Source organism: Vipera berus, assembly GCF_964194415.1.
Source record: "Vipera berus genome assembly, chromosome: 3".
NCBI classification, from domain to species: Eukaryota; Metazoa; Chordata; class Lepidosauria; order Squamata; family Viperidae; genus Vipera; species Vipera berus.
The window spans coordinates 121,575,700-121,592,383 of record NC_138204.1 but is presented as its reverse complement, the minus strand read 5'-3'; the positions used below and the strand labels follow the sequence as shown (position 1 = coordinate 121,592,383).

The 16,684-nt window shown below is 41.3% G+C and overlaps 1 protein-coding gene across 1 annotated transcript in view; it reads left to right on the top strand.

Moving 5' to 3' along the window:
• Positions 1–1,720: 1,720 nt before the first annotated feature.
• Positions 1,721–16,684, top strand: part of PSD2 (pleckstrin and Sec7 domain containing 2) — a gene marked incomplete at both ends in the record, with an annotated part of 82,979 nt that continues 68,015 nt past the window's right edge. Inside the window, 5 exons of the mRNA XM_081325569.1 lie at positions 1,721–2,259; positions 4,423–4,911; positions 7,476–7,670; positions 10,564–10,644; positions 16,269–16,381. Of these exons, the coding sequence (XP_081181695.1) occupies positions 1,721–2,259; positions 4,423–4,911; positions 7,476–7,670; positions 10,564–10,644; positions 16,269–16,381 (1,417 nt within the window). The remainder of the gene's footprint in view (positions 2,260–4,422; positions 4,912–7,475; positions 7,671–10,563; positions 10,645–16,268; positions 16,382–16,684) is intronic.

The window sequence follows — 16,684 nt, the reverse complement described above, 5'->3', positions numbered from 1 at the left end:
CCACAGGTGGTACCCATACCACTGGTTAAAAAGCCCTGGTCTAGAACAGTGAATCTCAACCTTTTCCTCACCATGGACACCCTTTCAGTACCTTTTATGGCCACGGACTATGGCCACAGACCACCAAGACTTAACTGAAGATTTAAATCATAACATTTCATTTAAATCATAACATTTCATTTCTTTAAGCATTTGCAGACCCTCTGTGATGACATCGCACACACACCCCAGGGTCCACAGACCACAGGTTAGAACCACTAGTCTAGACTGTTTATTAATACTAGTGAAGTAGAATAACTCAAAACTGCAGCAACTTAAAGAATTCTGTTGACCTGAATGGTTTAGAACAAGCTCACAATTTATGATGCAAATATTTGAAAAAGTTATGTCTCCTATTTGAACTTTTCATTTCTTCAGATCTTTCTTGGAGGCATTGAGATCTCTCTAGTTAGCCTCAGGGAGAGGGTCTTAGAAAGGCTCTGAAATTTCCTTCCAAGGAAAGATCTTTACTTTTTGTTAACAACCTTCTGGAAGTTGGCAATACCTTTCTATTTCAAGGGCTACAATGAATAATTGTAATTTCCATTATATATTCAAGATGGACAGTATTTACGGTAATATTTTATTGTTATGTATATGTAGGGACGCGGTGGCTCAGTGGGTTAGGACGCTGAGCTTGTCGATCGGAAGGTCGGCAGTTTGGCGGGTCGAATCCTGAATGCCGCGTAGCAGAGTGAGCGCCTGTTACTCGTCCCAGCTTCTGCCCACCTAGCAGTTCGAAAGCACGTAAAAATGCAAGTAGAAAAATAGGGACCACTACGGTGGGAAGGTAACAGCGTTCCGTGCGCCTTTGGCGTCTAGTCATGCCGGCCACATGACCACGGAGATGTCCTCGGACAAGCGCTGGCTCTTCGGCTATGAAACGGAGATGAGCACCGGCCCCTAGAGTCGGAAACGACTAGCACACATGTGCGGGGGAACCTTTACCTTTACCTTTATATGTAGGGGTGGGGGTCTATACATATGTTGTATATAGTATGTTTTAGGTGTGTGTCATGTATGTGTTTCACTTGGAGAGCGGGCAACTAAATTTCATTTTTGATGTGTGCCGTTGTGCCCTCAGTAAAAAATGACAATAAAGATTTATCTTATCTTATCTTAAGCTTCTGCGGGACTCCATATTTAATAGCTTCAGAGGGTGCAGGGACACAAATAGAGAACTTTAGAGCAAATCCCATTTTGCTTGATCCTGGGAAAAGGCACAGCTGTTTTAAGGAGATGTAGACCACGATTAAGTTTACATCCCCTGTGCACCAAAGCACCTTTTTGACTTTCAATCCGAAATGCTGCACCGCCTTACTTTTTTAACCTGCTGTGATTTCCCCCCACCTGCTACTGTCTTTAGTTTTCAATAATTAATTTTGTGAAGCATTAGAACTGTGTGAAGGATAATTACAATAAGCAATTATTATGCTATCAGCAAGTGTGGGCTGCAGTATCTCATCATCTGCAGGAGTGTCCACAGTTGGCAGGTTTATATATTTTAATGTTTTAAAATGTTACCACTATTTTCTGTTACCGTTATTTTAAGAAATTCAGTTTTTTTAAGTCACTTTGTAACAGATTCAGGTAATTTACTATTTTCTTGTCATAGCAGGCTACAGGGTTACAATCAAGAAAGAAGGCAGAGGAGTCCAGGACAAGCTAGAATCAGTAGAAGATGAGTGGAAAAATTCCACTGCCAACTGCAGAGTGTAATGAATCAAGTACCTTTGGGTTTCAATTAGCCACGATCACCTCTAATGAGAGGGAGCAACTCACAGAGCCTACGGATGCTCCAGCTATCATGCCCAGTGTGCAGAATGACACCAAGTCTTTCAGAGCAATGGAGAACAGAACCCAGGCAGATGATGACTGCCAGGATAATGCAAGCCAACATCAGGAAGTGGAAATAGACACGTGGCAGGAAATGAGTATGCAGAAGAGAAATGGTCAGCAAGAACAATTAGGAACCAACGGTGACAGCACCAGCAGCATAGTGCATATAAATGGGTTACCTGCTGAATCTAAGCCTGGTACAGAGAACGATAAAGACAGAGCACAAACTCCATCCACTCCAAGGACTGGCAGTGCTGCTTTCAAAGAGAACCTCTTGGCAAATGAGTTGTTTCTCAATGATAGAAGCAAGCATCATGGTTTGCAATCATGTCGGGATGTTGCTGAGCTGTTTTATCCGGAGGATGGAGAAGAGCACATAAGGTAACAACTAGGGATGAGTGGACGATGGGTAAGTCCGCTCTGTTTTATCCGGAGGATGGAGAAGAGCACATAAGGTAACAACTAGGGATGAGTGGACGATGGGTAAGTCCGCTCTGCTTATCTGCCGGATTACGGGGCACACTTTCTGTCCAATATTTCCTCGGCTTTTGAATTAAAAATCTGAAGGAAAATTTGCAAGAGGGTTAAGATGAGAGAAAATACGCTTTTTAAGTAAAGGTCAGATTTTTGCGTATTTGTTTTGTTTCCTTTAATGATAGCCTGCCTCTGCTAAAACATTCTGGAAAACATGGTTTTTCTTTAAAAGAAGAGAAGCAGTTTCTGCTACCATTCATCTTTCCTTTGATCCAGTAGGAATGAAGTTCTAGAATGTGTTTTCAGAAGGCTTCATCGTGGAATACTTTTTCATTCTAAGGAACAGCAGAGTTTAGCATTCATTTACTACTTCAATTAATGCTTATTTTTCAGTAATTCTTCAAAATTCCTTGTCACTTTAGAATAATCCCAAGATTATTCTAAAGCAAGAATTTGGTAACTGCCATTAGTTCAAAAGTATCTTTTCGCAGTGACTTATAATTTAAAAGGAGGGCACATTAACTTGGGAACAGTTATTGGGTGTCACTAGATGCCTTAGGCCAGGGGTAGGCAACCTTGTCTCTTTTGTGACTCGTGGACTTCAACTCCCAGAATGCTGGCTCAGGAATTCTGGGAGTTGAAGTCCACGAGTCATAAAAGAGCCAAGGTTGCCTACCCCTGCCTTAGGCTCTGAACCTCTGCTATCTTTGACAGGAATTCTAAGAGAAATGATAGTAAGCACTTTGAAGGGCATAGTAGGCTAATATAGATTTCTCTGTTAAATATCGGATCTGGTCTCAGGACGGGGGGCTTTTATGAAAACATTTTAAGCATCTGATCTTGCTTTATGGGAATTGTTAAAAGAGTATTATGAAAGATGCTTTCTAAAAGTTGGCCCAGCCCTATGCTTTTCATTTTTCTTGGAGAGTGTAGAGAGGAACTGATTTGAGAGCCTGATAGATGTGTCTTAGGAAATGGAGCATCAGGGGCTCCCTGTCACAGTCTGAAGCTGGCAACAATTAATTCCCACTGAAAAGGCAACTATGCCTGGAGATGACTTATGTTATATAAAAAAAAACACAGCAACAAAAACAAGTGGCCCGTGGTTTTAAAACAAATTAAAGGACTCTCCCCCCCCCTTTCTTCTTTAATTGGAAAGTTAGAAACACTTTACTGATTCAATACATTCTATACCGATTCTATAATGCACGATGGGAATATTTTGCTCCTCTGATGAAACACAGAGATCTCTTAAACTCTCGCTGGGGGATGGAATGCTTCAATTTTCCAAGTCTTATTCATTTAATTTATAGGTCATCCACCTCCTAAACAACTCTGAATTCTGACAGTTAAAGAAAAACTCCAGCATATAAAACAGGGGTCTTCAAACTTGGCCCTTTTATGACTTGTGGACTTCAATTCCCAGAATTACTCAGCCAGCATGCGTGGCTGAGGAATTCTGGGAGTTGAAGTCCACAAGTCATAAAAGGGCCAAGTTTGAAGACCCCTGATATAAAGAATGCAACTTACTGGAAAAGCAAAAATTCCGGGCTAAAAGGGACTTCACAATCACTCTTTTCCCATGTCTGGCAGAACAAACAGGTCTTTAATGATTTCCTGAACAACAAAATGTTGGTAGCATATGAAATGAAAGCAGATTTAGTAAGAGCTAAATTGGATTATTTTTCTAAGTATCCAACTATCTCTTATGGTCAGTGGCCACTCTTCACGGACAACATCTTGCCTCTTCAGCATGCTGTAGAAATTTTTAAGAAATCAAGCACTCTATTTGTCTTTTCCATTCTTGAAAATAGAGAAGGAATTATTAAGCATAATAATTTACCTGTGCTACCATAAAATGGATTTGAATCTAGATTCTGGCAAAAATAAAAGAGAGGGAGAGGGGCGGTATATAAATCTAAATAAATAAATAAATAAACTGCAAATGTTGAATTACATCATTTCTTTGCAATTGCAATCTTTTGTCCTAAATCACCTCCTCAGAGTCTACAAAAATAGTATCTACTGTGCACAAATTTTTAACTGATCCGAAGTCTCCTCCTATTTCAGCTTGATTGTCGCAGAATCTAAGCTCCATTGCAGCAGTTACGACAGGGAAGATTTTGCATTTAAAGACATCAGGGATGGATTCAGCTCTACTTTTGAAAAAATTGTGGAATCTGACCTTATGAAGGGCACATACTACAGCAGCCTGGACTCCTTGGATGTGCTCTCCCTTACAGATGAGACAGACAGCTGTGTTAGCTTTGAAGCTCCACTCACACCTCTTATTCAGCAAAGAACCAAAGAAAGTTCTGAATTTTCAGAACAGAAATTCCTCACTAACCAGAAGGAAGTTCTGGAACCCAGGGCAACAGAGAAACAGGGTGAAATGATGGCAAGGGTTATGGACGGCGATTTGGGGAGTCCCCTGAAGAACTCCATCACCAGCAGCCAGTCTGAGAATGTGCTGAGCCAAGTATCACTGAAAAATATTCCTAACGGCTATCACATGGAACAGCTGGAAGAAAAGCTTCCAAAATTTAGTAATTCAATCAGGTAATTTGCTTTACTCAGACTATAGCTATTATTTAATTGCATGCTTAGCATGTAAAGAATCCATTCAGTTTTCTGCACTGCATAGTCTTTCTCTTATTATTTACTCACTACAGCAGCTTAGGTGATATTCGCAGTGGTAGTTTTGGTAATAGCGATGTTAATGTCACAGACACAATGCTAGTTTTAATTGATTCCACTGGTAAATTAATTAGTGGGGATGATAACTTCTGTTGATTTACTGTTTGATGGGATGAAGTCTAATCGCTATGGCTAAGAATTGTTAGTTTAAGCCATTTCATATTTGTGCACTTTGTCATTGTCTCTGTTTTCTTCTTCTATCTGTGTTAACCAACCTTTCCCCTTCAAAAGTTGTTTTTTTAACTTTTAGTTGATTAAATTATTATCTTAGACTTTCAGTAATATTTGTACTGTTACTATATTAAAACTGTGATAACATTTAACAGTATTTATATTTAATGAATACTTTAAATACATTTTTTGGGCTGAAAGCCCTAATTAATTCCATATGATATACACGTATATACGTAGTAAGGCAAAGCAAATAATCTTCAATTCCTGAAGTGTGCAAGCTATATCAAAAGTGGTTTTATTTTTGAAAAGGCAACTAGATTGATTTTTTTGAAGAAAAAGAAGACGTTTCGCTTTCTATCATGAAAGTGGATTGGATGGTGTTGGAGATGGAAGGACAGTTATTGACAGTTGAGATTAGTTGGGGGGGGAATGATAGGTTCTGATAGGATGGTGGTGGTTAGGATATTTGTGGGTTCCTTTTGCACCATACAAATATATCAGTCTCATTGTCTTCCATTTTTAAGTGTACAATATGCATGCTGAAAGTCAATGCAAAATCTAGTTTAAGAAAGCAGGTTAAATCCCAAGAGTCGGTGAAGAGATTTAATAGAATATAGGACATATTTACAAATGTCTAAAAGTCAGCCACAACGCATTAAGGTGCTAGTTTACTAATTACTTTAATAATAATAGGCTAACAGAATTCAAAAATTTCTTTTCTACCTTTTACACTTTGAACATATCCACACACCTCTCTTAAGTTGTTGCCAATACAGTATGTGTCACCCATCTCTTCTGGAGTGCAGGAACGCGCACAATGCTCTTTTCCTACTCTATTTTCAACATGTCTTTTCTAGCAACAATTCAAAAATAATCCAAGCCACTTCCCACCTTTCAGAGCAGATTGTTTCCAGTGCTTCATTCTAATTTAGTTAATAGCCACAGCTGTGTTTGGCTGTGTCTGCTTGCCATGCCTCTTCCCTTGGGCTTGGGCACCCATTTTTGTTGAGCTGCTGACTGCTAAGATGGCTGGTCTATTTCTTTAAAAAAAAATAAAGTTTTAAAAGTGCAGGATAAAGATTTTTCAGCAGTTGAACGAAGGTTGGCCAAACTGCAATTTTTTAAAATACATTTTATTATGTTTTTTTTACAATAACCATCTTTACTACTTGGTAAACAATGTGTTGTTTGGATTCATATATTTAACAACAATCAATAATAGTTAGTGTTCTATGTTTCCATAATCAACATACTAGTTAGTGATACATTTCCTTGATCTTCTCTTCTTTGAATAGTATTTTCCTTTTGCCAACATTGAGTAAATACAATTCTTGGTTTTTTCAATACATACAAAGTTAAATGTAAATAGTTTTGTAGCGTTTATACAAATGATGTTAACATCAGTGGGTAACATCTTTTCTAATCAGTTTATGTTTCAGTTGTATTTGCGGAGAGTCATTTTGCCAAATTGTAATTTTGTGGACTCTGAAAAAGCTCTTGCTGCAGACAATTATTCCTGCCTTAAGCATTAAAATGCATTTATCAGATGTTTTACAATAGGGATGGATAATCGTAAGGCTTATTTGTCACTGAGCTAGTCCCACCCAACCCCTGCTCTCTGTTGGCATTCACTGCCAGCACCTTTTATTCCTCCCCTCAACCAATTATAGGTGCAAGACTGGAAGAAGGAAGAGCTGTCCCATTTCTTTTCACTGAGGAACACAGTGGCAAGTTGCATTGTTCATTAGCAATGTTTCAGGATTCCAAGACTGCAGTTGAGGCTCCTGGTCTTCCAAGATGTTGCAAGAGACTGTCCAATCTCATGATGATGTTACTACAAGGCTTTTAAGGGTGGAAGCAGAACCTGGAGGCTTCTGATCATCAGTTTGTGGCATTTTCCATCCTCAAGGTCCCGAAGGCCCCTTATTGACCATTTTCAGGGTTACTTATGCTACTGCAATGTTTCTGGGGTTAAAGATGAGAATAAGAGTTGTTTGTCTCCTACTAACTCCTGTTTCCACTCTTAAACTCACACAAAACACAGCATCAATGGCCAAAATTAACTTTAACGGTAACTTCTAAAATACAAAAATAACAGTAATTTTTAAAAGTCAAAATATCAGAGAACAATAGATTTAAAAATGTGATACATTCTAATTGAAGAGTAGGAAGAGGAAGCAATTGTGGGTTTCCCAGATATTTGACATCTGAGCATAGTGTCACTTATTAAAATTATTTTTTTGTTGTTCTAGTGATGCCAACATGAAAGATGGCCTTTTGGATTCAGATTCTGATATGGGCAGCACAGAGCAACTTGACCAGGGCAGCACAGACACTCTTATCAATGGCTGCAAGGCACACAGTGAGGCTGCCAAAAGATTGGCTAAAAGGCTGTACAATCTTGAAGGATTCAAGCACTGTGATGTGGCCCGCCAGTTGGGCAAGAAGTAAGTGGGGGCAGAGGAATAACATAATTCTAGTAATTGATTGTTACCTTTTGTGGAAAAAAAAACCGGGGTCCCTTTGTCCAATGAAGAGCTTCTGATTGTGCAACAACTGCTCTAGCACTCAACTGCAGCTACTTGCAGATAACTTACTGATTTGGGATAGATTGTGAATAGATATGTCAGTTAAAGGTAATGCAACATGAATGAAAAATGAAATTGGTCATGGCTACCAACTGCCCACAAGTTGTGATGATGAAGGTGGAAATGCACAGTGGATCTAGCAGTAATGAAACTGCTACCAGGAACCAGGAACAGGTTCTGTCTCTCTCTGATTCTGTTTTTCTTTTTCCTTTCTAAATGATTTTTTTTACAAACTAAGATGAAGCCTGATGTTGTCTCTGTGTACATCTTATATGTCTATATCTTGCAAGAAATAAATATTTCCCTTTTTAAAAAGCATTTTGTCTAGAAAATGGATGGATCAGATTTACATAAGTGGAAATATGATTATGGCCAGAAGGGTGGCAATGTTAATCAAGAAAAGATTCACAAGAAATTTTGTTTATCAACAGCTATTATATTATCATGGTTCATAACAGAGACAGTTGGATGGCCTGACTAAAAAAAATAAATCTTATGGTTCAACTAGAGACAAGCCAAATATTTTATGTAGCTGCTTTGCAAACACTGTAATGAAATTTTAAAACAAAAAGTTAATCCTCAGAGGTAAATTGCCCTCAATGTAAATGTGATGATATTTAATCTAGTTGATATAGGGAGACAGTATTTTTTAACTAAAAAGAATATATAAATCATGTATAGTACATGATTACATTAGGACTATTTCTTAATTTTTTAGTCCATAGTCTAGTTTAAAAGTATTACATTGATTCAGTCACATTTTCTGATAGTGCTTCAGTAATAATGTCACTGATTTCAAGAAAGAAAATTCAAATTATGAGGCAAGAGAGGTCAAAGAAATCAAGATGGCAGTCAACCATGGGACTGAAGCCCTATCTCTTGGTTATATCTATGTAACACTGTGACTGCCATCTTGACTTGTTATTTTTGTTATTTTTCCATCCCCACAGACACCCCTGGAGAGGTAATATTTTAATACACCATTACTAGATATTTATTTTTTTTAAAAAAAACACACACACATGAAGTAAAGACTGATGTCTCTTGAATGTTTATCCTACAAATTGTACTGTGGAATTGTATCATGCCTTTAGGGCTGTAAAATTAGAACTGGATCTCTTCCTTCACCTGTATTAAGTAACTATATTTGGACTGGGGGGGAAAGGTGGTGAGTCACTCACTTTTTGCTTGAAACAATTGAATTAAAAATAGCATGTCTGTAATGAGTTTCCTACAGAAACTATATAAAAACTCTGGGGTCTCTAACTTTGGTAACTTTAAGACCTGTGGACTACAATTGCCAGAATTCACCAGTCAGCAGTGCTGCAAAGCTTCTGTATTAGATTCTTAGCTGAATTTCTCCCTGGAGTTGAAAATTCTAAACAAATGTCAATCATCCTATGCTTGAACCCACATTTTAATAAATAATTAAACAAATCCCAATTTGTTTGAAAAAGAAAAACAATTTTAGAAAACACACAGTTTCAGTATCTTTCCTCTCTTTTGGGGATAGTCTTTAAAATATATTCATTATTAATAACCTTACTTCAATTTGCCAAGAAAATTGCAGGCAGGGACTTGTCTAGGAGGTAGTTGCCAGGAGTGAAGACTGACTCAAACACGCAAACACAGACACACCACATAACGATTGTATGTTATCACAAGGATTTCACATTGGGAATTCTTGCATAAGCTGATATTTCTGCATGTCATATTGTCCATCCGCAAAAATAAATAAATAACTGGTATTTTGTACTAGCAGAAAATAATAGCAGCTGCTGTTTTTTGTAACCTTTAACCTAAAGTAGCTGTTGTGTAGCCAGTTCTTTGCAGGCAATAAGCGAGATGGTAGGTTACAAACAGAAACATGCTTTATTGGAGTCAAGCAGAACAGAACTGAAACAGTGGCTGCTGCGTAGCTACTTATACTGTTGGCCACTGGGCGGCGGCCAATAGGTTTCAAGGAACCCATTCCCACCCCAAATCTACCAATGATCTTCTTGGAGACAACCAGTCTGGCTTAGTCAGCAACCTTTAAGCAGCATTTAAACAGACACCTGAATCAGTACAAGCAAAAAACCCCAATACATTACAGTAGCAGTAATGTAAATGTGGGTTTCCATGATCTGAGGTTGCCTTTCCTGCACATTTGGCATTGCAGCATGAGTATAAATATAACACATATCCTGATTTCTAAAGTATGTAACATGTGAATTTGAGGTATGCATCTTGCGTATCTTTTACAATGTCCTGTAAAGTCTTGTTTCTGACTTAGACACAGTGGTTGGATTCAAATATATGAACAGCCAGTTCTCTGTGTGGATGCCGCTTCCAGAAGTCCATTCTGGGCCGGGCAACAAAAAATTAGCTACTGTTTCTGCCAAACTGGTACGAACTGGCTGAATCCCACTACTATTTAGACATATTTCTGATTATTTGTAGAACACTGCGTGAAAAGGAATGAGTTAAATTCTCGTCTTCACTGGGAATTTATTCATTTTGATTTTCTCAGAAATGCTAGCATTTGAGATGCTTTTAAGATGAGTTCTGTAAAATAATTGTAGTTATAGTCATGATAAATACTAGGTGGATAGCAAACCCCACCTCGCTCCCTGCTTTCCTCTCCACCCATCTTTTATTCTCATATTGCTATATCATTGATTCCTAGTATATGCTCACAAATACATTCATTTACAGGATTATTTGTGAAGCGTATGCCAATAATTATTGATGGTGTCATCTTTAATTGCAGTAACGAATTTAGCAAAATGGTAGCAGAAGAATATCTCCGTTTCTTCGACTTTACTGGGTTGACCTTGGATAAAGCACTCAGGTGAGCAGGGCTAATTGATGATAATCGATAATCAATAATTAAATCTATTAATTTTATGTTTCTGGAATTTTGCAAGGAGAGAAGCAACCTAGAACTAAGGAGAAACTTCCTGACAGTTAGAACAATTAACCAGTGGAACAACCTGCCTCCAGAAGTGGTGAATGCTCCAACACTGGAAGTTTTTAAGAGGAGACTGGACAGCCATTTGCCTGAAATGGTATAGGGTTTCCTGCCTGAGCAGGGGGTTGGACTAGATGACCTCCAAGGTCCCTTCCAACTTACTTACTTACTACTACTACTACTACTACTATTATTATTATTAGCTACTTAACCATTTTAGGGTTAAAAAAGAAAAAGAGATAGCATTGGTTGATTACAACTGGGAAACAAGCACTGTTCATCTCTAAAGAAAATGTCGGGTATTATAAAGGCTAAAGAAGTTTGAAATGTTGGTTGGTTGAGCAGAAACCACAAACTGACTCACTGAATAGTCTGATCCACATGTGAACATTGTTCTCTCAGGCCTCTTCATCCATTGAGCATGATGAAATCTTGGCAAACCACGACCCTAGTTTACCTTTGCTTTGCTTGCAATGTTTAATAAATAGTGAGGTGAAGATGACTTCCTGTGAAGAACTGGTGTGAAGTTTTCATCCAAGACATTTGGACTCCATTAAGAGCCAGTTTGGTGTAATGGTTAAGGTGCTGGCCTAGAACCAGGAAACTGAGTTCTATTCCCACCTTAGGTATGAAAGCCCACAGTGGGATGACTCTGGGCCAGTCACTCACTCTCAGCCCCTCACCTCACAGAGTTGCTTTTGGGAAAATAAGAGCGGGAGGGTGCATTATGTATGTTTGCTGCCTTGAGTTACCTATAAATAGTAATAAATTTAATTTAATTTAATTTTTAATTTAATTTATTATCATTTCTATACCGCCCTTCTCCCGAAGGACTCAGGGCGGTGTACAGGGCAAGAATAAAACACAGAAATTTACAAAAATTAAAAGATAATTAAATGCATGCCCGATTAAAATACAATTGATACATAGTAAAAACCCCAATAAGAATGATAAAAAACCCCACCAATCCCCCCTCAGGCCAGGCCGGCTTGCTCGAACAAGTATGTTTTCAGATCGCGGCGAAAGGAGCGCAGATCGGGCGCCGTCCGGAGCTCAACCGGTAACTGGTTCCATAGCTCCGGGGCGCCCACAGAGAAGGATCTCCCCCTGGGGGCCACCAGACGGCATTCTCTGACCGGTGGCACCCTGAGGAGGCCCTCTCTGTGGGAACGCACAGGGCGCAGGGAGCTTGATGCCGGCAGCAGATGTTCCCTGAGGTACTCCGGCCCCATGCCATGGAGGGCTTTGAACACCATTACTAGCACCTTGAATCTCACCCGGAAGACAACTGGCAACCAATGCAGCTCACGGAGCAGAGGTGTCACGTGGGAGTATCGGGAAACTCCCAACACAACTCTCGCGGCTGCATTCTGTACCAGTTGGAGCCTCCGGGTGGTCCTCAAGGGAAGCCCCATGTAGAGAGCGTTGCAGTAGTCTAGACGAGAGGTCACGAGCACGTGAGTGACCGTGCATAAATCATCCCGGCTTAGATAGGGCCGCAACTGGCGCACCAGGCGAACCTGGGTGAAAGCCCCCCTAGTCACGGCCACCATGTGATCTTCCAAGGTAAGCCGCGAATCTAGGAGGACTCCCAAGTTGCGAGCCCTATCTACGGGGGGTAATAATTCACCCCCCATAGAAAGAGATGGAATATCCGAATAGACCCGGGATGAAGGTATGCAAAGCCACTCGGTCTTGTCGGGGTTGAGTTGAAGTCTGTTCCTCCCCATCCAGACCCGAACCGCCTCCAGGCAACGGGACATCACGTTGAGGGCATCACTGGGGTGGTTTGGGGTAGAAAGAAAAAGCTGGGTATCATCAGCGTACTGATGATACCCAACTCCAAAGCCACGAATGATCTCACCCAGCGGTTTCATATAGATGTTGAACAGGAGAGGCGAGAGGACCGACCCCTGAGGAACTCCACAAACGAGAGACCTCGCGGTCGACCTCTGCCCTCCTGTCAACACCGACTGCGAGCGTCCCTGGAGATAGGAGAACCACTGTAAAACCGTGCCTCCCAATCCCCTGAGACGCCGCAGCAGGATACCATGGTCGATGGTATCGAAAGCCGCTGAGAGGTCTAATAGGACTAGAACAAAGGAATGACCCCTGTCCCGAGCCCTCCAGAGATCATTCACCAGCGCGACCAATGCCGTCTCCGTGCTGTGCCCGGGCCTGAAACCCGATTGGTACGGGTCTAGATAATCCGCTTCATCCAGGACCAAAGGGAGCTGATGCGCCACCACACTCTCAACAACCTTCGCAAGAAAGCGAAGGTTGGAGACCGGATGAAAGTTGTTCAATACAGCTGGGTCCAAGGCAGGCTTCTTGAGGAGGGGCCTCACCACCGCCTCTTTCAAGACAGCAGGGAAGCTACCCTCACTCAAAGAAGCTGATATAACTGCCTGGAACCAGCTGCGTGTCCTCTCCCGGGCTGCATAAACCAGCCAGGAAGGGCACGGGTCCAATAAACATGTGGTGGAGCTCAGTCTCCCCATAATCCTGTCCACTTCCTCCGGAGTCACAGAATCAAACTCCTCCCAAGTGATATCGACAAGACCACCCGCGTCCTGATCGCCAGACTCTGCCCAGTCGGAGTCCAGACCGGTCCGAATCCGAGTGATTTTGTCCGACAGATAATTGTTAAACTCCTCGGCACGACCCTGCAAGGGTTCCTCCCTCACCTCCTGATTAAGGAGGGAGCGAGTCACCCTAAACAGAGCGGCCGGGCGATTATCTGCGGACGCGATAAGGGTAGCGAAGTGATTAGACCTCGCCACCCTTATCGCAGCAAGATAAGACCTAATATGGGTTCTTAGTCGCAATCGGTCGGATTCGGATCGGCTGGACCTCCAACCGCTCTCTAGGCCCCGTCTCCGGCGCTTCATCTCCCGGAGCTCCGCGGAGAACCATGGAGCTCGACGGGATCTGCATCGGGTCAGGGGCCGCAAGGGTACAACTCGGTCAAGAGCCTCAGTGGCTGCCCTTTCCCAAGCTTCCACTAAGGCATCTGCCGAGCTGTGAGTGGGGGAGGCAGGTGGGGACCCCAGCGCTGCCTGGAATCTCGCGGAATCCATTAAGCGTCTGGGGCGGTACCATCTAACTGGTTCCACACACCCACGGCGGGGGGTGGCAAAACGGAAGACCAGCCGCAGGAGATGATGATCGGTCCATGACAGGGGCATAATAATTGGGGAGCCCCCACCAAGATCATCTAACCACCGACCAGATAAGAAAACTAGGTCAAGGGTGTGGCCTCCCTCATGAGTCGGTCCTGAAATTACTTGCGTCAGGTCCATGGCCGTCATGGAAGCCATGAACTCCCGAGCCAACTCAGATGATCCTCCCAGAGATGGTAGATTGAAGTCCCCCAAAACTATAAGTTTCGGGAACTCAACCACCAACCCAGAGAGGACATCGAGAAGCTCAGGCAGGGCTGCTGCTGCGTGACTAGGCGAAAGGTACACCAGCAGCAAGCCCAACTGCGCACCAGGGCCGCATCTCAAGAAGAGAGACTCACACCCGACTATCTGCGGAACGGTGGCCTCCCGCGGAGCTAAGGTCTCCCTCATAACAACAGCCACTCCCCCACCCCTACCCTGAGCCCGACTGGCTCAGGGTAGGACTGGGGAAAAATAAATTTCTATGGGCTGAAAGGCAGGATTAGGGTGTGAGGACACACTTCTAATGGCTATGGGGAAACTCCAACCTTACCTTAACCTCTTCTTTACTGGAAATTACATTTCCTAAAGCAACTTTTTGTGTTTAAAGTGCTATCTGATTTATTTTATATATTTACCTGTAAAACGAAATTATGCCTTCCATTTCAGAGTTCTGACCAGGGTGTTTTCAGGGCAGCCACAGCCATGTGATCCAAAGTCCACCCCTTTTTTACACGCGTTGCAACATATAAAAGGGATAGAGTTTCATCTACATAGCTGTGGCTATTGTTGATTCTTTTGAAACCCTCTTGTTTCTAACTCTTACATTGGTTTGCTTAATATACATTTCTTTTGAATCTCTGACATACCTCTTTGCATTGATTCTGTGCTCCTCAAAGAGAAGGCATTTCACTGTAAATAAGTATATAATGCATATTGAAGAAAACAGTTCTAACTTCACATCTAAGCCAGTGAATTAGCAGTGACAAATTAGGAAAAATATCTAGGGGTTATGGTGAATGGCTTAATAAAAATATGATCTGGGTCACAGGCACTATAATAAATGCTTTTCACCCAGCACATTATTAAGCTATAGAATTCACTTTCAGAGGGTACAATAGAGTACAACTTTGATTTGATTTTAAGAGGGGACTACACAATTGACAAAAGATATATAGGTCAATAACTTCTAGCCATTATGCTCATATATTGAATGCAGCATTAGAAACAGGAACACTTTTAATGCAGATTCCTGGGGAATAGGAATTGGGAAGACTTACTGCATTTATATTTTGCTGTGGGCTTCCTGCAGACATCTAATTGATTATTGTGAAAAAATAAGCTGGATTTTTGGTTTTATTTTGTGCATATATTCTACTGCTTCAAATGTATAGTAAATCCAACCCATTCTATTTTTCATTTTGCAAGCCAAATTTTTAATGAAATGTCTGGATATAAATTCACTGGTGTAGGACTGATATAGAACGTATTTAGCCCTTCAGCCATCGTTTTTCCTGTCTTTTCACATTCACAAAAATATTGTGTATTCAATATTTTTATTCCTTTCTGCAAAAAAATCGTTCTACGTAAGACCAGTATTATGGGCTTCCTCCAAAGGTAGCTTCTTGCTGCTGTTTCTTGAAATGATAGATGACCATGGTGTTATGTATGGGGATAAATAAAATACAAGCAGCGGCTCACTGTCACCATCAGGTGGCGCTGTACCGTGACGGGATTGGCGGATAAGCGCCCGGCGGGAAAACCATATAAAGGGATTGGCTACCTGTGTACCTAGCCAGGTATATAAGGGGGTACAGGTAGCCCCTATTGTTAGTTCAGAGCTTTCCTAATAAAGTGCGGCTATGCTGAAACTATTGTCTGTTGTATCGCCATGCGGTCGAGAACCCACAACACAATACATACCGTGTAGTGTTGTCACTGGGTGACTTCAAGAGTGCCATGAAAGGGAACCAGCCTGCTCTCCGAATGGAGGGTCTTTCTGCTATGAAAAGAAATAAAAAACCAAAAGTATGAGCCACCTAGATGTTTTCAAAAGTGAAGTGCGTCTTTTTTCCACGAGAATGATGGTCAGTAGGTGGGCACATTCCACCAAAGGTCCTTTGGGAGCAAAACACCCAAATCGGATCTCATCAAGAGCTACAGCAAAAGCCTTTTACACAGCCTCTGCTATTCAGCTCAAATCTCTTGATGACTGTCTTTAGAGTTCCGATCCTCACAGAATTACCAAAAGGTTTGGTACCTTTAAAACTTGAAAAAGTTTGATGTATTAAATTTCTTATTTGTTTAGTTGCTTTCTTAATAGTTGCTTTCTATGTTTAGAGCTTTCCTAAAAGCTTTCCCCCTTATGGGAGAGACACAGGAACGGGAGCGTGTCCTCATCCACTTCTCTCGCAGATACTGTCACTGCAATCCCCAGGAAAGCACATCAGAAGGTAAGAGTTGATGTCAGCTAAGATCAGAGTTTACCCTCAAACTCAGACGAATTTATTTCAGTAATTCATTTATTTAGATTGTATTCAGATTCATGGCAGTATTCTAGCTTAAGAGGCTGTGAGAGAAATATTGCTTGAATTTATCAAAGGAACTGCACCGGGCTTCAGGGGGAAAAACAACGACTAGTTTTTCTTTCCTGAATAAAAAAAGAGGGAATAAAGGCATCAGCTGAGAAGGGGTGATATTCTTCCATGGAACAGGCAGATTATTAAAACAGTAGAACAGTGTTTCAGATACTATTA